At 30.9% G+C, this 20,201-nt stretch overlaps 7 protein-coding genes across 7 annotated transcripts in view; 4 read left to right on the forward strand and 3 right to left on the reverse strand.

The window, feature by feature from the left end:
- Positions 1 to 176: 176 nt before the first annotated feature.
- On the forward strand, positions 177 to 2,946 carry LOC130452472 (protein OPI10 homolog). Its single transcript, XM_056791776.1, has 4 exons — positions 177 to 289; positions 343 to 472; positions 2,372 to 2,560; positions 2,614 to 2,946. Exons 1-4 carry the CDS (start codon positions 260 to 262, stop codon positions 2,841 to 2,843), a joined length of 579 nt encoding a protein of 192 aa, XP_056647754.1. The 5' UTR covers positions 177 to 259; the 3' UTR covers positions 2,844 to 2,946.
- LOC130452469 (notchless protein homolog 1) lies at positions 2,832 to 4,874 on the reverse strand. The gene is made up of 4 exons (XM_056791772.1): positions 3,931 to 4,874; positions 3,615 to 3,874; positions 3,362 to 3,556; positions 2,832 to 3,307 (listed from the first exon to the last, which is right to left on the reverse strand). The coding sequence occupies exons 1-4, from the start codon at positions 4,563 to 4,565 to the stop codon at positions 2,958 to 2,960; spliced, it is 1,440 nt and encodes a 479-aa protein (XP_056647750.1). The 5' UTR covers positions 4,566 to 4,874; the 3' UTR covers positions 2,832 to 2,957.
- LOC130452470 (putative ATPase N2B) lies at positions 4,823 to 8,103 on the forward strand. Its single transcript, XM_056791774.1, has 3 exons — positions 4,823 to 5,583; positions 6,990 to 7,547; positions 7,605 to 8,103. The coding sequence occupies exons 1-3, from the start codon at positions 5,050 to 5,052 to the stop codon at positions 7,830 to 7,832; spliced, it is 1,320 nt and encodes a 439-aa protein (XP_056647752.1). The 5' UTR covers positions 4,823 to 5,049; the 3' UTR covers positions 7,833 to 8,103.
- Positions 8,104 to 8,857: 754 nt separating this feature from the next.
- LOC130452468 (protein crooked neck) lies at positions 8,858 to 11,747 on the reverse strand. The gene is made up of 6 exons (XM_056791771.1): positions 11,558 to 11,747; positions 10,937 to 11,505; positions 10,351 to 10,646; positions 10,026 to 10,294; positions 9,124 to 9,973; positions 8,858 to 9,070 (listed from the first exon to the last, which is right to left on the reverse strand). The coding sequence occupies exons 1-6, from the start codon at positions 11,594 to 11,596 to the stop codon at positions 8,937 to 8,939; spliced, it is 2,157 nt and encodes a 718-aa protein (XP_056647749.1). The 5' UTR covers positions 11,597 to 11,747; the 3' UTR covers positions 8,858 to 8,936.
- A 27-nt stretch (positions 11,748 to 11,774) lies between these two features.
- Positions 11,775 to 12,662, forward strand: LOC130452473 (COMM domain-containing protein 4). The gene is made up of 2 exons (XM_056791777.1): positions 11,775 to 11,960; positions 12,012 to 12,662. The coding sequence occupies exon 2, from the start codon at positions 12,028 to 12,030 to the stop codon at positions 12,589 to 12,591; it is 564 nt and encodes a 187-aa protein (XP_056647755.1). The 5' UTR covers positions 11,775 to 11,960; positions 12,012 to 12,027; the 3' UTR covers positions 12,592 to 12,662.
- A 1,513-nt stretch (positions 12,663 to 14,175) lies between these two features.
- On the reverse strand, positions 14,176 to 15,623 carry LOC130451628 (venom allergen 3-like). Its single transcript, XM_056790772.1, has 6 exons — positions 15,606 to 15,623; positions 15,335 to 15,502; positions 14,926 to 15,022; positions 14,732 to 14,870; positions 14,334 to 14,575; positions 14,176 to 14,207 (listed from the first exon to the last, which is right to left on the reverse strand). Exons 1-6 carry the CDS (start codon positions 15,621 to 15,623, stop codon positions 14,176 to 14,178), a joined length of 696 nt encoding a protein of 231 aa, XP_056646750.1.
- A 2,922-nt stretch (positions 15,624 to 18,545) lies between these two features.
- LOC130452471 (sine oculis-binding protein homolog) overlaps positions 18,546 to 20,201 on the forward strand; it is a 31,761-nt gene continuing 30,105 nt past the window's right edge. The window contains exon 1 of the mRNA XM_056791775.1: positions 18,546 to 18,762. Within this exon, the coding sequence (XP_056647753.1) occupies positions 18,682 to 18,762 (81 nt within the window). The 5' untranslated portion in view covers positions 18,546 to 18,681. The remainder of the gene's footprint in view (positions 18,763 to 20,201) is intronic.

Consider the following 20,201-nt stretch of genomic DNA (forward strand, 5'->3'; position numbering starts at 1 on the left):
CGAGAACGAATTATAATTATTCTGAGGTCTACTAACTGAAAATCAGAAAAAAAATTGAACCTATAGTGCTAAAAGTTAAAAAAAAAATTCATTTTATTTATATTTAATATTCCTATTCGTTTTAAAAGAGGTAGCAAAAGTGACAGTTATAATTCTTCTTTTTTATTCCACCGACCCCCCACTATAACCTAAAAACTTGTTACCAATTTTCTAGAAAGGTATAATAGATTTGTGTTTGAATATAATTAATTTCAAAGTAATGTTCGGTTTAATAGTTTCCGGAAGGCTGGTAAGAATAATATTGAAAGATAATTCCATAAATTTTAATTATGGTTTGTTTAGGTACAAACAGAATTTCAACAAATTAGTGAAACTCAAGTAGTGACAACAATTCCCGATGCCGATAATATTAATCACATTGTAGTGTTTTTAACGGGAGCCATTCCCTTTCCCGAAGGAACTGCTGGACAAGGTACCGTTTTTTTTCAATAATTTACCCTTAAAAAATAAATTTTGTATAAAAACTTTTTTCTCATTTATTTCATTGTAAAGGTAAATCACGAGATTTTGTAACATTTTTTACATCTCAAAATGCAGATTATAAGAAATCTGTTAAACAACGAATTAAATTGGTGTATTTATCATTCAATTTATAGTAACTAATTAATAACTGGTAGCAAACTGCAGATAGTGTAGTCGATTTTTATTACTTTTACTTAATTATATGAAAAAATTCACAGTTTACGTTAAAATAACCAAAATTAGCATCCATAGGTATCAGTAAAACACAAATAATTCAGGGCTGAATCAATTGAGAAGCCCTGATCAACATTTTTCACTTCAATACTATAAAAATTTAATCAAATCTATTATTTTTGAATAACAGGGATTTTCATTTGACTATAGACTTTTGTTTTATATGCTTTAGCACTTTGAGACACTTTATTCAATAAAAAAATGGAAGACATGCTTTAAACTTATTGATTCTTCTCCTAAATGATTCCCAAACATTCATTTATAGTTGTTCATACTATAAATACCTGCTTATGACATTCAGAAACAACTTATTCTATAAATTGAATAGCTTATGGCGTTCAGGAACACCCTATTAAATTGAAGAATTAAAGGCATGCTTGAAATTCATTATTTGTTTTCTTGAATCACCCTTAGTTGCTTATACAGTAAAAATTATTGATTATTATAGTGTACAATTATAATTTCCCAATTATTGGATTGAAAGTGTATTCCTTCAATTCATAACAATCCTTGTACATGTTTATTCTATGGGATATGTTTTTTTTTCGCCAAATAAACGTTTAAGGATGAGTGAGGAAAAGAACCAATAAGAATAAAGCACATCTTAAATTTTTTTTATTGAATAAAATGTTTCTGAATGCCATAACCAGTAAATATATTTTCTGAACGACCCCTGTACATGTTTATTCTAGGAGATATGATTTGTTTCCCAAATATAGACGGAAGATGAATCAGAAGAGGAATTAATAAGTTCCAAATATGTTTTCTTTTTTTTTTATTCAGTAGTGTTTTTCTGAATGGCATAAACTGTAAATATATTTTATGAACGACCTTTATACATGTTTATTATATGAGACATGATTTTTTCGTCTAATAAACTTCTGATGATGATTCAGGAGAATTATCAATGAGTTTCGAGTTTTCCTTCTATTTAATTTACTTAATAAGGTTTTTCTGAATGCCAAAAACAGTAAATATATTTTCTGAACGACCCCTGTACATATTCAGGAGAAAAATCAATGAGTTTCTAGCACGCCTTCAAGTTTTTTTTCAATGAGGTATTTATAAATGTCATAAGCAAGTAATATATGTAACAAACAATTCCCAATTCCCGTACAAGTTAACACTTATCAACAGATGTTAATAAGGATCTTGTTTTGGGACAGGATTGTTCTTTTTCTACCGATTTTTGTATTTAAAATGCTTAGAGAACTTATTAGAGCTCATCTCAAAAAATATTATACTTTTTTTAATGAGAAAAATAATGATTAAAATAAATTCGAGCTTCCAGCAATTGCACATACCTTGCAATTGTAAGTTGATCAATGTTTAACGGTTTAAACTACATCTTAACATACCGAACAAGTTTATCATAATTGTAAGTCAACATTATTAAGTCTAGAATTAAAAGGGTTGTATTTGACGTAATCAGGAGGGATAAATTGGTGTATTATTGCTTTAAAGAATGAGATACAACAAATTGTCATGTTTAGATTAATGTATGGGAAATATTCACAAATTATATACCAGAATTGTCAAAAGTTGCCCCTATTTGATAATAGATCTCACTGGAAACAATACTTTATGTTTATTAATCTTATTTTTAATTTTAAAGTGTACTTCAGCTGGCCTGATCCGAATGCTCCCCCCAATTGGCAACCTCTCGGGTTTATTTCGAACCAAAAACCCTCAGCTATATTCAAAATATCCACATTGAAGAAACTGGATGAAATGGGAGATTATTCAAATATGATGTTTGGAATGAGTCATATAGTACATAACGCCCAAATAGGGATATCGATAGGTAATAAAATTTGATATTAAATATCCAATAAATGATTTTTTTTTTTATTATAGAACCAGTGGCAAATATTCAAGACGTCCCATCACCTAACAACGTAGAATCTTATGTCACTTTTGCACAGAGAATGTTGGAGAATTTTATGAATTTCGTACTTAGTTACACCGTAAACCAGTCAAATATGGTACCTGATCCTTCGGCGACTTATGTACCACTTTCCACCGTTCAAAACTGGTATGTGAATTTTGAAAGAAGGTTACAACAAAACCCGAACTTCTGGAAGTAACTAATTTAAACTATATTAGGTTATATATATTTTTTTTAAATCAGTTTTGATTTTTTTCTTCTAAAATAAAGATAATGAATTTCATAAAAATATATTTATATAATACTTGATATTTCAATTCTGCCATAACCTTAAAACCTTATCTTTCCCTCCAGAAGCGACTCTCAAACCATCAGTCGACCAATCAACAGCATAAACTTCATCAGCATGTCCTGGTAGATCTATTTCCAGAGATTTCGTTTTCAAATTCCATAATTTCAAAGTAGAATCTGCGCTACCGCTAACCATTAGCCGGGAATCGGCAGAAAATGATACCATATAAACAGCTTGTACATGACCCCGTAAGGTACAAATAAATTTACCAGTTTTAGATTCCCATAATCTTATTGATTTATCAAATGATGCTGATGCTAATATCCTTCCATCGGGTGAGAATTTCACATCGTTAACTAATTGTTGATGACCTTAAAAAGTTTTATTGTAAAAAACTCGTTTTATATAAAAATCGTAGAAATTACCGGTAAGTCTCGCTAGGGGTTTTTTATCTTTTTCTGGATTCCAAAGAAATAATGTAAAATCATCAGAACCAGAAACTAATCTTTCCCCATGAGCTTCTGTAACTTCATAATACCTTTTCAAAGCGAACTCTTGAGATTTTTTCTTATCAGGCATTAAAGTATCTTTATTAGAATCTTTTACTGGATCAAAAGCTCCTAATATTACAATGAATATTTAGATACCAATAAAAATATAATAGAAAGTGATTTATACCTATTTTTAAAACGTAATCAGTACTCAAAGCTAAAGTATTAACCCAATGAGCATGTCCTTCTAATGTTCTACATAATATCCCATCCTTAGCCCTCCAAACTTTCACAGTTCTATCTTGCGAGGCTGAAAATATCAATCCAGTTCCACCCCATTTTACCATAGTTACACTTTTTGTGTGACCAGAAATACAAAGAATCGTAGTACCTAACACAACATCCCATATCCTTATATCAGAATCTTTTGAAGAACTAGCTAAATATCTACAAAAATTCATATGTACTTGTTGAGTTCAGTCTTGTAAGGTCAAAATACTCACCTACATTCAGGATTTTTGTGATAGGGTTCCCAACTTAAACTAGTTATCCACTGTTTATGTCCCATTAAAGTTTTTCCGAGCTGTTTCCCAGTAAACGGATCCCAAATGATGATTTTCCCATCTTTACAAGCAGAAGCAAGTTTGCTACTATCTGGACACCAAGCTATACATAACACCCAATTTTTATGCCCCTGACAGGTATACATCGGTGTTTGGGTAGCTATATCCCAGAATCTAACTGTGGTATCACCGGATCCACTTGCTAAATGTTTCCCGTCCGGGCTGAAACTAACCGAGATAACAGCTTCGGCGTGCCCGGGTATAGAACTCGTACATCTCGTAACTGGTCGAACTTTGAATACAGCTTGTTGTTGATAAATTATATCTACAACTCCTTCTGTATTCAATTCGTTAACGTTCAAAGCTTTTTCTAATGTGTGGGTTACTTCTGTTTCGTTAACGTAAAATAAATACGGTACAGGGTCTTGTTGTTCTAGCAAAGCATTGCAAATAATCGTAAGTTGTTGTATAGAGCAATTTATAGGAAGATCCATCATATCTCCAGCAATTTCTCCATTTTCGGATTTAAAACGGCATAAAAGTCTTTTTTGTTCAATTACAGAATCACTTTCCATTATTATATTTATACACTTTTAAATATTTATCACAACCTAAAAGCACATGTATTTGTCTGCTGGTCTCATGTGGTAAGGTAAACAGTCAATAATTTCTTAAGGGAATTTTGTTTTTTATCGATTTTTAATTAACCCGTATATTTATTTTGTGTCCAAAAAAATGAATTTAATTGGAATTAAGTATGGGATAAAACAGAATTAAAGAAGAACATATTAATTTCTACACGTAATTAACTGCGGGTAGTTCAAACGTTGTTACTTGAAAAAAGAAGAAGCAGCTTTTAAAAATATAGGTTAAGTTAAATGACAAAATCCCTATTTTTTTCAAGGACCAGATGCTCTTAGTAAATAATAATTACGTAAACGATTTATTATGATTTTTTTTCCTTATCTGGCAATGGGTACTTAACAGCCATGTATCGAATTAATTTATACAGCAAACTAATATTTTTGTTTCTTCATTAGTTGATTCTAGATAGGAAAGATGTTGAATTTAAGAAGATTACTTTTAGTTAATGAAAAACGGACAAATTTGGTACAAAAATGTCAGTATTCGTTACGTATAGATCACGAAACTTTAACCGAAGGACCCCTCCAACAATTAGAAAACAAAATAAACAATAAGGAATTACAAAAAGATGAAGTACAAAAAAGAATAGCGCAACAACTTCAAAAAGTATATAATGACATCAAAGGATATAAACCTGTTGCTACAAATATTTTTAATAAAATTTTTACTCGTAGAAAATCAGCTCCTAAAGGTTTATACATTTACGGAGCCGTTGGAGGCGGTAAGACTATGTTAATGGATATATTTTTCGATAGTTGCAATATAGAGAAGAAATCTAGGGTGCACTTCAACGCATTTATGTTGCAAGTCCATAAGAAGATGCATGAATTGAAACAAGAAATCGTCGTGGATTATTCTCAGAGGAAACCAAAACCATTTGATCCGATTCCTCCAGTTGCCGACAGTATTATAGATAAATCTTGGTTAATATGTTTTGATGAGTTTCAGGTATTTATACTCTTATCGGTGTACAAGAGAAAATGACTAAACCCAATAATTATTTTTGTTAAACGACATTTTGACTTTAAAATAGCTTAACAATATTTTGATTTCAAATAAAATTGTGCAGAATTATTATTAGATTCAATCTGTGAGCAATATTGAGATAATTTTGTTTTTAGTGATTAATCATTTGAAAGCAAAGGTAAAAATTGACGTTTTGACCTATTTTGATCTTTATCGTTTATTTAGTGAGTGAAAGATTCAACTTGTTTTAAACTGAACACACTATTTACACTTCTACTACATCAACACTCACAGTTACACTGACTGATGCGCGTTTTGATAACCAAGTTATCATCTTCAAAGATTGAAGATAAACTGGGATAGGATAACTTTGTTATTGAAACACGCGTTAGACAGTGTAATTGTGAGTGTTGGTGAAGTGGAAGTGTAAAAGTATGTTTAGTATGAATATCACCAATGGTTCCAGAAATTCCAATTTAGCAAGTTTTACACCAGACGACAAAAACTATATGCAGCTCCACTAAATAAAGGATATTGTTAACTTTGTTCTGAAATATATGGAAGAAATTGAAACAGGTATAAATTGAGTGAAGTGGTTTGAAACTTTACCTGATAATGTCAAGGAAGTGTCACTTTGTGGCGGACGGAAACAAATGAAACAAACAATGTAACTGTTTTCTTATTTATAGCCAACTCATAACTTTTCAGAAAAACACATCTTCCACACAATAGAGGTTGATTTGATGCATAGTGACATTGGAAATGTCAAAAAAACGTTCCTGCATCTTGTCTTAGTGATTATAAGACAATTAAGGCACCAACAAGATACAAGAGGAGCAAAAATTAAACTTCTGGTGCCTATATTTCATTACAAATGACATAAAGCAACATTAATGGGGTAAATACAGTTCAGGATGAATGGGGAGGATAAATAGGGTGGTAAAAGATGAAATAATAAAGATACGGAAAATAGAAAAACATTCTGATAATATAAAGATGATTACAAAATGTTTAAAGCCAAATATAAGTGTAAGGTGGAAATATTACCCAAGTACCGAGTTAAAGACTTTTTTCTTGTTTCTAATCAACTCGTAATTTAATTATAGAAAGAGGTCTTTCATACATGGAGGCTGATTTGATGCATAGTGACATTGCAAATGTGAAAAAATAACAAAAAAAGACAATTATGGAACTAACAAGATCCAATAGAAGTAAAAATGAAACTTCCCTTAGCCAAAAGTGGAAATTAGTTGACAAAAATCATTTTAAACTAATCAGAATCAAACTAATTGTTTCATAAATCAAAAGTAATAATTGAAAAAGTTAATTTAGTCACTTTCTCCTATCTACCAATGAAAATTCCTTCAGAAACATAAAATTTGTTTCAGGTAACAGATGTAGCAGATGCCATGATCCTTAAACGATTATTTACACATTTATTTGAACGTGGGGCAGTTGTAATTGCAACTAGTAACCGTCGACCGGAAGATTTATACAAAAACGGATTGCAAAGATCAAATTTTGTACCTTTCATAACAGTTTTAAAAAACCACTGCAATGAAGCTAACTTAGACTCAGGAATTGATTATAGATTACGAGCTATTGGTGCTAAAACTAATTATTTCGAAAAAACTAAATATAAAATCGATCCTATTATACAAATATTCAAAATTCTTACTGCGAAAGAAAACGATGTTGTCCGTAGTAAAACGTTCAGTATAATGGGTCGAAACGTTGATTTTAGGAAAGTTTGTGGTGGAGTTTTGGAAACTACTTTCGATGAATTATGTGCTAGACCTCTTGGAGCTAACGATTATTTACATCTAACGCAATTTTTCCATACAATTATCATTAAAGACGTACCGCGAATTGATTTATTTAAAATGAGATCTGAAGGGAGGAGATTTATTACACTCATCGATGCGTTATATGATAATAGAACAAAGGTAATAATACATCTAATTATCCACTAGATACTTATATTTATAGTGATTCCATTAAAGGTTATCATTTCGGCGGATGTACCTATCAAAGATTTATTTTACGTACCTTCGATGAAACCAGATGAAATCAGGGATGAAGATAGAATGTTGATGGATGATTTGAAAATGGGGGAAAATGATTTGGAGGCGAATATATTTACGGGAGCTGAGGAGATATTCGCTTTTGATAGGACGTTATCTCGGTTAAACGAAATGCAAAGCGAAGATTATTGGGGAAAGAAAAAGTAGTACTTAATTTCAACTGAATTATGATTGAATAAGTACTTATTTTGTGCTTAAATTGTAAGTGTTTGTTGTTCATTGATAGTGATCAAAATTTGAAAAATTAGTAGTCGAGTAATTTATTTTAAACTTGTTTTATGACTTTCTTTTCTAAAATTTGAATGGAAAATAGTTGCTATAGAAATTTTATTGTAAAAGATCTCTAAAGATTATAATTTTTATGGAAAAAAAATTGTTGATTATTATGGAATCAGTATTTATAAATATTTTTTGTTTCTTTGTTTTTTTTTATTCTTAGACCTTTTTATATGTTTTTGTTGATAAATCGTTTTGATTTTAAGTCTCTTTCGGTAGAAAATTGATTTAAAACAGGTTCAAATTGAGCTATTTCGGTCTTTATTAGAATGTGTTGTTGGCACACGTCCCAAATTTGATTTTGAAAATTTGACTTGTTGGCACACATCCCAAACTTGATTTTAAGCCTTTGACTTGTTGGCACACATTCATTTATTAAGAATATTTTCAACTTTTTACTTCTTAAACCTTTTTATATACTTTTCTTGATAATTTGAACTCTGGACGTGTGCCAACGAGTCAAATGTTTGAAAACAATCTTTGGACGTGTGCCAACAAGTTAATTTCTTGAAATCAAGTTCGGGATGAGTAAATGAGGATTTTGTAAATAAAAATTGCTTTATCGGAAATATTTTTTACTCTAAGTAAAAATAATCAAAATTCAATTTTTATTTACTTAATAAAAAAGTGGATATGCATGCCTTTAATAACTTATATAAAATGGTAATTGTGGAAAATTTCAATGGTAAAATTGAAAAATTCGGTTTACACTAATTTGAAACCTAAAAGAAGCCTCTGCAAACCAAAATTTAAAATTTTAATGTGAAATATATTTAGTTATTCAAATATATGGTATTTATACTTCATTAAGTGTCATATGCAATGAAATAAGTTAGATAATTTGAACTAAATACTCCCAAATAAAGGTTATTCTGAGTAAATAAGTTTGAAAATTGATTTTTTCAAATGCTTTTCAAATAGTTTATTAAAAAACGTTTTTTATAACAAAAAAAACTTACGATGCCTCACCACTTCTTATGTTTCACTTCCACTCTCTTCTTGTGTATTATTTTCATTTTGTTCATCTTTATTTTCGGTTATGACGTCGTTTTGCCTCTTCCAATTCTTCACAGAAGCCAACAATTTTTCTCGTATCCTATTACTATCACCTAAAATAAATAAAAATAAAAATTTTCTTTAGATATAACAAAAATATCATTACTTTGATTATCTTCTTCTTCTGTATTTGCTTGTTTCTTCCAATTTTTAGCCGCTGCTAGTAATTTAAGGTTCGGTCTACTGGCTTCATCTTCTGGGAAAATATAATCAAATACTTCTTCCCAACCTTGTTCTATACCATCCTCATCGACGATTTTCCTTCTCTTTTTGATCCTTCTCGGCATTTTAGCTTCGATTTTTTCTTTACTTGATTCGTCTCCGTGATTGTTTTCGAATTCCCTCCAATTTTCTAATAGCAGCACTCTAGATTCCTTCTCAGGAAAATCTTTTAGATTTTCATTGGCTCTTTCGAATATCCTTCTAGCTAAACGAATATTTATCTCATCTTCGTTTGAATTATTCAATTCGAATTTAGCGTACGACAACCATACTTTAACATGGGAAGTTCTCTCTAATAACCGTTCGTATATCTGTCTGGCATTATCCGGTTCATCCTGTGATATTTCAAAATCTATATAAGCCTTCCACAACAATTCCGGCATATCCAATCGGGGTTGATTAATCGCCAATTCATATATAGCCCTAGCTCTATCTGAATCCCCCAACAAAGTTTCCAGTTCAGCAAACTTCATCCATGTTACACAATTTTCTGGACCAAATTCCAAAAATTTTTCATACAATTTCCTACATCTATCGAATTCTCTCAATTGAATCTCCAATTCTATGTAACCTCTGAATAGTTTGTCCCTGGGGCACATTCCAATTGAGGTTCCCAATATTTTTCTAGCAGTAGTCAAATTTTTTTGACGGATTTCAAATTGGGCGTAGAGAAGCCATATTTTCGAAAATGTGAATATCTTGTGGGGTAAAATTTCCAAACAAGCTTTATACACCTAAAAATAATCGTTTTTATTAAATAAATACGTTAGGAATATAAAATCTTACCTGTCTTGTTCGTTCATAATCTTTTGCTTCAAGTTCTTCGAACAGTGCATAGTTTATCCATAGGTAAATATATCGCCTCCAGAATTGTTTATTTTTTGACGGTGGGATATTAGCTATAGCCCTTTCATAAGTTTCCCTTGTGGTCTCAATGTCTCCTTCACCTTCTACCAACCTAAGGTAGTCAAACCAAGCGTCATAATTTGTTGGGTTTTGTAAAATTTCTTGTTCGTATTGTAATTTCCTTTTTGATACTATAACTTCTTCGATACCTTCAATACAAAGTAATTAAATAATTGAAAAAAAAAATGATTTTTTTATTACTTACCACTTCGATCGCCATATTTTTTCTCGTGAATGGTATATGCTTTGTATAATTCTTTTGTATCTTCTTTCGGAAGGTGATTTAGGGCGTATTTGTAGATATGTTTAGCACGTTCGTGTTCTTTTTGACCTTCTTCGAATTTGGCGAACGCGAGGTATAATTTCGCATCCATGTGTTCGTCTCCAAAAAATTCCACAGCTCTAACATAAATTGTTCTAGCTGAATGAATAAAGCCGTGATTCTCCTCAAAACGGGCGTATTTGATCCAATTCTTCACATCAGGATGTGTCATCACAAATCTAAATTAATATAAGAGGTAAATTGAGGAAAATATTTGAAAATTGGGTTTTCCAGAAAACTATACATTTATCCAGAAACTAACATTAATTTTTTGGACAAAAATACATAGCATTTCATGTTTTCTTTGCAAATTTTTGCTCTAAAAGTGTATTTTCCATTATTATGTCAAAAAAATCCAGAAATTTTTTAAAAATTTGACATGTTTGTATAGAAATACCCTATTTCTGAAGCCATTCGAGATATAGACAAAAATTTCATTTAAGAGTTTATAAACAAATAGATTTCTTACCTTTCGTAAATCTGTCGAGCTCTATCTATTTCCTTATATCGAAGTTCAAAGTTTATGTATGTTTGCCAAGCTTGTATATCCGGTTGCCACTCCATCCATCTTTCAAACACAGCTCTAGCTCCTGGGACGTTTTCCAACATTTCTTCCATATAAGTATATTTATACCAAAATTGATTAACTCTTGGTAGAAGAACGGTAGCCCTGTCCCATAAATTTCGTGCGTGATTTACTTGTCTATTTCTCATTTCCATTTCCGTGTATTTCAACCAAATGGTAATATTTCTGTGATCGACGTCGAGGGCTCTTTCCCATATCGATCTCGCCCTTTGAATTTCCTTTTGAGATTCCTCCCATTGAGCATATTTAATCCAATTTGAAATAACAGTGCGGTTTTTTCTAATATTATCTTCAAATTGTTTTCTTCGTCTTAATTGATAATCTGCTAATTCAGCTGGATCTGATATTTTTTGTTTCGGAGGCGGTGGTAGAATTTCTAAATCTCGTTCTTTTGCTTCCCGTAATAGTTGTTCCGCTGTTATCTGAATTTCTGCTGGAGCTTTATTTTTTACCTACAACAAAATTCCTATAAAAATTTATGTTTTATTAAATTTAAAGTATTACCTTTGCCACTTTGGGCATTTTTTGATGTTTTGGATCCATTTTTCACTCAATAATTCGGATTTTTAATTATTGAATGTTATTTGGATATTAGAAATTAGGTTAGTATAAATGTCAAATTATAGAATAGTTTATTTAGAGCACGGAACGTATATTTCGCGACCTATTCTCTATCCATATCCGTAGAGAAAATGTACTTTTTTAAAAAAAGAAGAATGACATCGAAAAATTTGGTTAAGAAATTATATATTTTTCAAATTTAATGTAATTCAAGTAAACAAACGCATTCGTCTCCATTTTTCGGTGGTCTAAACATTTTTCTTAATTTGTTTCCAGTAATACGCTTCTGCTCTTTACCTTTTGAAATACCAGGTGATGTCCAACTATCTAAAAGGAAGTAATTAAGGTATGAATTCTTTTATTTTGAATCGTTTATTTACAAAATAGGATCTTTTAGTTGTAGAGAAAACAAAATGAAATTTAGATTTTGTGGTGATGCAGATTGCCCCGATTGGGTACTAGTCGAGATAAACACCCTTTCGAGGTTATCGTCTATAAAATTGAAGCTTCTATCACAAGTAGTGGCCCAAGGATTAATTAACCCACCATTAGACATGGAAAAAGCTAATAAATTATTCGCGGAAACCAAACTAGACGGTTATTTCGACTTAAAAGCTTGCATAGCTTGCATCAGCTATATATTAACCTCGACAATTCGTTTTAATTGTGATAGTAGCGCTTTACAAAGCGAGTTACAACAGTTAGGGTTACCCAGAGAGCACAGTACGTCTCTGAAGAGAATCATCGACGATCAAGCGACTTTACTCACAGAAAAATTCAAGGCACTTTCTCTTAGGGTGAATCCTTTGGAGGAATTTAGTAGTACCATAGACCCGGATATTAAATGTGGTATTTTGGATTTAAAAATAAATGGAAACGATTATTCTGTTACTTTAACACCTCTTACTGTTGGAGTGTTGTTGGATGATTTAGAACAAGTTAGAAAAACCATGATTGAGTTGAAGGAAGCATCTTGATGTAAATACAAGTTAAAAATTGTTAAGTTCTGAATTAATATTTTCAAAGGAAATAAATTATCTGCTTTTTATTATTTTATTTTTATTGGTCTGATTGTGGTGGTCAATTTTTTACTTTTAACGTATATAAAGTATGATAACTATGGAAAAATCGATCAAATATGTTGCCAAAACTGCCAAATTGGAAGGGGATCTATAAATTTTGTCGCATTTACATTCCCCGTTGTACCATCTACCAACTGCACGTTTAAATCTGACGTTAACTTCGGGGTTTAACCAAAATTGGGATGTTGTATCTAAAACAAGTTGTTTTGGTACTGATGGTCACATTGGAATTTTAGAAATTACCGATTTCGTCGAATTTCTCCTCTTCGTTAATGAAATTTATCACGGTTACTCCATTGTTGAATAACCAGTTTATTTTACTAATATTTTGTATTATACTGATACTTGGCATAAATGTTCCATTATTTTCTAAAATAATTTTTTTCTGAATAAATAAGAAAAAAACGGATCTTGAATGCACTTGGAGTAACCTAAGGAATTGTCAGCTGATGTTCATTAAAAAATGGCCGCCGTGAGGTAAACAAATGCTTTTGGTATCAATTTCTGCGTAGTTTGTGGAATGATTTGTTGGCTTTTAGACCTTATTATTTTCAAAGTTTCAGTTGTATTCATTTCTAGGTATCCGTAACAAGTATCTGTGGCTCTTAACACTCTCCTCACCGGAAAATCCAAGAAAAGCTAACAAGGGTACATATGATAAATTCCATTGTTTACCTCACGTCTGTCATTTTGAAGTAGATCAGCTATTTTCTTAGTTTGCCTAACGAGAATAAGTTATTACCTGTCAAAAAATTGTTGTACACTGTTGCCGTTTCAGTGGGATAATCTGTAGTGTTACGATTTGTTAAATTTTTGCATTTATATAAATTTTCCTCAGAAAATTCTAATTTCAACAAGCACGAAATGACGTTATTATTCAAATTTTGATCGGGGAATGGATTATTATCATCTTTAGATTGATTAGTCGAATTTTCGGTAACCAAACCTGAAATTCAAAAATGGTAGGATCACGTGATTGAAGACCATTTTGTCTTACTTGTTTTTGATGACTCGTCAATCTCCAAAGATTCGTTTGAATTTTTTTATTCACTATACATGGTAGTATTGAAGAATAGGTACCAAATTAGGTTTAGTTACTATTTTTGATTAAATATTTTACGTTTATACGAAATTACAATGTGTAGATGGCGTTGTTTCTCATTTATGAGTCAGTATAACTCCCATAGAAGCCTTATTCAACGTCAAAGTGAATTAAGTAAATTATGATACAAACAGCATTATCGACGTGAATAATATCAAAACAATATAAAAATGTGTTTTTCGTGTAACAGTATTTTGTTTGTAATTTCAAAAAATAAACAACATTAATACTGTACTCAAGGTCAATACGAAAAATAAAGTCTAGATGGCGATGTTTTTCATTTGTGACACATGCCATGTTATGTATGTCACAGAACAACACATTGAGTGCGTTATGCTGTGGTTGAAGTGACATGGAACACAGATAAACGACAAACTTCACGAAGAATTATTAGCGTCTAATTTCATTACTGTTAAATCGATTTTTTAGTATAAACACCGTTTTAGACGATAGATAATACGAAGAAAGAAGGGGGGACTATAAAATATCTTTTATTTTTTCAAAATTAGACTAAATAGAAAATTTAGAATCTTACTTTCGCATAAATATTTTCTAATATTGTTACAACGGCCTTTCGGACATCCGGTACACGGTATCCCTTGTAAATATACAGGTTGTCCGATTATATTTCCACCAGGACCGTAGTTACATACCAATCTTTGGTTATAAAAACCTCTCGGTGAATCTTTGTATATCGACATACCACAACCGACGGCTTTGGTATTGGCCCAAACCAACTGCGTATATTGTCCTATCAAAAATTGACCTCTTTTGATCCTGTAATATACCTATCGGTCAATATTTTGGAAACAATGATAAGTTTTATGTCGTAATAGAATTAAATCGATTTTCATGATGAGATTTTCGGTTCGGCTAAAATCGGCCATATTGGATATATTAAGGACTAAAATCGATTATCGATTATTTGCTCACCCTTCGAAATGATCTATATCGGACGGAATGACATTAACTACTTGTTTATACCAATTCAATATTAATATCGCCAATTCCGATACGTCAGTTCCGTTTGTAACCGCCGTCAATATATTTTGACCGATGTTGTCAAATTGACCTAAAACAACACGAAATTCGGAAAATTTCCAATATTTTCCAACAAATATATTTACTTGTAGTCTTGCAAGTGTCGTGTTGTTTCGTAGCGTTGACGGGTATGCATTGATCTGCCCATCTTTGAGCTATTTTTGCCAATTCATCACTCCACTCCTAAAAAAATATGTATATTTCGCCAAAAAATCACCTACAACCATTTTTATTGATATCTAATAATATGAATAAATCTGGCAACTATGTTCTGTGAAACATGAAATGGGTGAATATGAATTACAGTTTCCTACTACAAAATCGATGTTAGTATTTAAAAGTAATACTAGATGACACTACAATGAAGTCGAATTTATACATTCAGTAATTAAGTTTATCGATGGAATTATAGATGGCGCTAGCAGAAGAAAGTTTTAAAGTCATATGAATTTAACAAAAAGATGATTTTATGTGAATCAAATTTGTTTTATTCACCAATTGCAACATATTAGTGGCAGGGGGTTGATTTCCTAGTTTTCCCTTAGTTTCCAGACCGGAAGCAACGTGATTACGTATATCGTTATGAATATCAACAATATACATTTTTTGATATTGTGTAAATTCTACTTTTCTATAATCCAAACAGGAAGGTCCGGGACCGTCCTAAAACGTATTTCTATAACGAAAATGAACCTCGAGCATGATATTAACGTGATAAGTAATTTTTTTTTGATACCTCAATATGAGTGAATTGAATTTAACTTACTCTTGGGTACAAGCACATAGTATGAAATCCATTTTCACATAACGAACAATAATCTATACTGGCCCAACATAATAAAGGCCTACAAAAAATTAGAAACACGTAAATCAATTTAATATTGACACTCTTCATTTTGACGTTAATAATTTCTCAAATTACATATTCTGTTTTTTTTTTGACATAAGTGGAATATTAGCTAGAACTTTTTTAACGTTGAATTTGATGGTGAAAAAAAATATACTGTCCTACATAATTTTGGTGAAATAATTATTTTTATAATGTTAATATTATAAATAATGAGAAAAAATAATATCACCCTAAAACGTATGAATCATCCAAAAGGACTGAATTTTATTAAAAGCAGCACTACTGTCTGCACAGAATAATTCATTGAGTGCGTTATTCTCTGATTTGATTAATATGAACCAAACATATTAACGTCAAAGTAAAGTAAGTGAGGTTAGGGTCTAAATTCATTACTAACGATACGATTTTTTCTGTATAAACGACATTATCGAAAAAAATAATGCCAAAAAGAATATAAAACAGAACAAAAATGTGTTTTCCGTGTATTATTTCTTAGTATATTGAATGTAATTTTCAAAATTAAACGAAATTAATACTGTACGCGACGCCAATAAGAAAAATAGTGTCCAGATGGCGTTGTTCTGCATTTGACACACGGTATGTCACTGATGAGGTGCGTTATTCTGTGGTTTTATTAATATGAAACAAATATACCAACGTCAAAGTGAAGTAAGTGAGGTTAGGGTCTAAATTCATTACTAACGATACGATTTTTTCTGTATAAACGACATTATCGAAAAAAATAATGCCAAAAAGAATATAAAACAGAACAAAAATGTGTTTTCCGTGTATTATTTCTTAGTATATTGAATGTAATTTTCAAAATTAAACGAAATTAATACTGTACGCGATGCCAATAAGAAAAATAGTGTCCAGATGGCGTTGTTCTGCATTTGACACACGGTATGTCACTGATGAGGTGCGTTATTCTGTGGTTTTATTAATATGAAACAAATATACCAACGTCAAAGTGAAGTAAGTGAGGTTAGGGTCTAAATTCATTACTAACGATACGATTTTTTCTGTATAAACGACATTATCGAAAAAAATAATGCCAAAAAGAATATAAAACAGAACAAAAATGTGTTTTCCGTGTATTATTTCTTAGTATATTGAATGTAATTTTCAAAATTAAACGAAATTAATACTGTACGCGACGCCAATAAGAAAAATAGTGTCCAGATGGCGTTGTTCTACATTTGACACATGGTATGTGACTGATGAGGTGCGTTATTTTGTGGTTTGATTAATATGAAACAAACATACCAACGTCAAAGTGAAATAAGTGAGGTTAGGGTCTAAATTCATTACTAACGATACGATTTTTTCTGTATAAACGACATTATCGAAAAAAATAATGCCAAAAAGAATATAAAACAGAACAAAAATGTGTTTTCCGTGTATTATTTCTTAGTATATTGAATGTAATTTTCAAAATTAAACGAAATTAATACTGTACGCGACGCCAATAAGAAAAATAGTGTCCAGATGGCGTTGTTCTGCATTTGACACACGGTATGTCACTGATGAGGTGCGTTATTCTGTGGTTTTATTAATATGAAACAAATATACCAACGTCAAAGTGAAGTAAGTGAGGTTAGGGTCTAAATTCATTACTAACGATACGATTTTTTCTGTATAAACGACATTATCGAAAAAAATAATGCCAAAAAGAATATAAAACAGAACAAAAATGTGTTTTCCGTGTATTATTTCTTAGTATATTGAATGTAATTTTCAAAATTAAACGAAATTAATACTGTACGCGACGCCAATAAGAAAAATAGTGTCCAGATGGCGTTGTTCTACATTTGACACATGGTATGTGACTGATGAGGTGCGTTATTTTGTGGTTTGATTAATATGAAACAAACATACCAACGTCAAAGTGAAATAAGTGAGGTTAGGGTCTAAATTCATTACTAACGATACGATTTTTCTGTATAAACGACATTATCGAAAAAAATAATGCCAAAAAGAATATAAAACAGAAAAAAAATTGAATATTGAATATTATTTTAAAAATTAAACGAAATTAATACTGTACGCAACGCCAATAAGAAAAATCGTGTCCAGATGGCGTTGTTCTACATTTGACACATGGTACGTGACTGATGAGGTGCGTTATTCTGTGGTTCGATTGGCATGGAACAGATTAACGATAAAATGAATGAAGTGAGGTTACCGCCTAACTTCATTACTAACGATCCAATTTTTTTGCTATAAACAGCATTATCGACAAAAATAATACCAAAAAAAAATATAAGATATGATAGTAATTAGTTTTTGTGTGATATTTTGATTATAAGTTTAAAAAATAAACAAAATTAATACTCTACGCGACACCAATGCGAAAAACGGTATCTAGATGGCGCTGAATAATAAAGAAGAAGAATAATAAGTTGGATAGAAATAGGTAAACTTATTTTCTTTCTCTCTTTTCCAAAAGTACAATACCAATCACGTGCAGCTCTCTCTATATTTAGTATCAACTCTAAAGTTATAACTCGACACAAATTTTTTTTTGTTATTTTCAATTTACGTAACCTAACTTCCCAATTGTTTTCTTGGTTGTTTTGGGATCTTCAGTTTAACGACTTTTTTACCACTTTTCAATATGTTCGTAGGTTATTTTTTATACATGGGCATTACATCGGTTTGGTCTAAAGCTAAAAGTTTTGTTTAGTTGATATTTTTTTTGTCTACCAGTGTTATTTGAAATAAAAAAAATGAGTCAAAACATTGTTGATTGTATTGAAATCAATTTGGAGACGCGCACGTGCGCCGCACAACATTCAAACACGCGTATGGCGCGAGAGTGAACCCCACTTCAAATCCGAAAATATACTTTTAACCATTGTCGAAAACCCAAAAGTCTACAACGTTCGTCAGTTTCTCTATTCTCTTCGCGTCGATCTACCAGACGATATAATAAAAAAAAAAACTTTTTTTTATTTCATTTTCGTTAAAAACAAAATTAATCAAGTTTCTAATGGAAAATGTAACGGGAGATAGCGAAGTGTCTATTACTAAAATAACAGTGAAAAAGGAAAATTTGAATGACGACATCAAGGTAAGTTTATAAATAAAAATGCGTGTTAAGAAAATTTAGAAAAAGTGTCCAAACGTTAATTATTACACTCGCGACATACCTACTAGACTTTTTTTATGAAATATTCAATTATTAATAATACAAATTTAATTTAGTTGATATTATATTTAAAATACGAGGTGTAACCAAAAATATGTTTCATTCAAATATTTCGTAATCATTTTTTGAAGAATTTTCTTTGTCAGGAATTATATCAATCTATAGTCTATTTTTATTAATAAGAGAGTAATAAAATAATGAAGTATTCGTCATCCATGAACGTATCACTTCTTTTAGAAGAATATTTTTTTCAAATTATAATTCCAGTATTTTCGTTTGAAATATATCGGGTGTTCACATAATTGACCTGTTTGTAACCAGCCGAAAGTGCAATTTTTTATAAAATGTGTCATTTTTTCACAAATTTATTTAGGTACGAGGGGTCATCCATAAATTACGTCACACGAATTTCATGATTTTTTGCTCCTTGTCAAAGCTGATAGTATTTGAGACGTCAAATATTTCGCAAATTTACATTTAGAAATTATCAAATCAAACAATTGACAAAACAAAAAACGAGTGATCAGAGAAATTAACAAAACAAGAAATATATTATATTAATTACGGATATAAACTAAATAATATTGAGGGAAAGGACTTCGAATCACCTACTTTAAATTGTTTATGACTGGTGTAGCAAACACTTCGTTCTCGTTTGTTGTTGTCAATGTCAGGAACATTAGTTGTGTTAACATCTTCTTCATCCAACCTTACGGGATCATCGTCATTATCCACACTAAGTTCTTTGGCAAGTCTAGCAGCAATTCTTCGAGGAAGAAACTTCGCGATAGGCAAAATTCTTTGTTGTTCTTGTGAGATCATTTCAAGATCCTGCCTTTTAGCATCACAATTGAAATTTATTCTATCGATCATTTCGTTCTTTGTATTTACAGGTGTTGAGTATACAGGGTGTCCCACGACAAGTTAAAACTATCTGTATTTGGCAAAATACTTACACTAAAATTATGAAAATTTGTACGTTTGGGTTTTAGGAAACGATCTTTTTAACTAAAATATTTTCAAAGATGGCCGACTTCCATTTTTTTGACCAAGATGAATGTTTCAAGTATCTACTCAAATGACACTTGTATGACAACAGGTTCTGAATACGTTCAAGATTGAAAATGTCGAACTTTATGATCGCGATGTCAGATTTGACGTATTCACATCAATGTTGCCATACCTCATAACTTAAACAGCAACCTTTTTATTATTATTTAAACCCCTTATCGCTGATTCAGATATGAGACAAGGAAAAATTTAATCACTCTGTAGTAATCACTAGCATCCATTCCAATATCCATAAAATCTTTTTTTATATATTTACTTTCGATCCGCTCAATTCCATCGCATTTTTTCCA

The sequence above is a fragment of the Diorhabda sublineata genome, chromosome 1, assembly GCF_026230105.1.
Source record: "Diorhabda sublineata isolate icDioSubl1.1 chromosome 1, icDioSubl1.1, whole genome shotgun sequence".
NCBI classification, from domain to species: domain Eukaryota; kingdom Metazoa; phylum Arthropoda; class Insecta; order Coleoptera; family Chrysomelidae; genus Diorhabda; species Diorhabda sublineata.

Excerpts from the sequence above, each read along its gene's own strand:
- LOC130452468 (XM_056791771.1), bottom strand. The coding sequence starts at position 11,596 with ATGGATCCAAAACATCAAAAAATGCCCAAAGTGGCAAAG. Across the intron at positions 11,506-11,557 it reads AAATGCCCAAAGTGGCAAAG|GTAAAAAATAAAGCTCCAGC; the intron begins GTAATACTTTAA and ends ATTTTGTTGTAG. Across the intron at positions 10,295-10,350 it reads AAAATATGGCGATCGAAGTG|GTATCGAAGAAGTTATAGTA; the intron begins GTAAGTAATAAA and ends TTTGTATTGAAG.
- LOC130452470 (XM_056791774.1), top strand. The coding sequence starts at position 5,050 with ATGTTGAATTTAAGAAGATTACTTTTAGTTAATGAAAAACGGACAAAT. Across the intron at positions 5,584-6,989 it reads TATGTTTTGATGAGTTTCAG|GTAACAGATGTAGCAGATGC; the intron begins GTATTTATACTC and ends AATTTGTTTCAG. Across the intron at positions 7,548-7,604 it reads TATATGATAATAGAACAAAG|GTTATCATTTCGGCGGATGT; the intron begins GTAATAATACAT and ends ATTCCATTAAAG.
- LOC130451628 (XM_056790772.1), bottom strand. Across the intron at positions 15,023-15,334 it reads CCACTAATATGTTGCAATTG|GAGTGGAGTGATGAATTGGC; the intron begins GTGAATAAAACA and ends ATATTTTTTTAG. Across the intron at positions 14,576-14,731 it reads GATATAGATCATTTCGAAGG|GATCAAAAGAGGTCAATTTT; the intron begins GTGAGCAAATAA and ends GGTATATTACAG.
- LOC130452473 (XM_056791777.1), top strand. The coding sequence starts at position 12,028 with ATGAAATTTAGATTTTGTGGTGATGCAGATTGCCCCGATTGGGTACTA.
- LOC130452469 (XM_056791772.1), bottom strand. The coding sequence starts at position 4,565 with ATGGAAAGTGATTCTGTAATTGAACAAAAAAGACTTTTATGCCGTTTT. Across the intron at positions 3,875-3,930 it reads CACAAAAATCCTGAATGTAG|ATATTTAGCTAGTTCTTCAA; the intron begins GTGAGTATTTTG and ends GAATTTTTGTAG. Across the intron at positions 3,308-3,361 it reads ACCCCTAGCGAGACTTACCG|GTCATCAACAATTAGTTAAC; the intron begins GTAATTTCTACG and ends AAACTTTTTAAG.
- LOC130452472 (XM_056791776.1), top strand. The coding sequence starts at position 260 with ATGTTCGGTTTAATAGTTTCCGGAAGGCTG. Across the intron at positions 290-342 it reads TAATAGTTTCCGGAAGGCTG|GTACAAACAGAATTTCAACA; the intron begins GTAAGAATAATA and ends TGGTTTGTTTAG. Across the intron at positions 2,561-2,613 it reads CCAAATAGGGATATCGATAG|AACCAGTGGCAAATATTCAA; the intron begins GTAATAAAATTT and ends TTTTTATTATAG.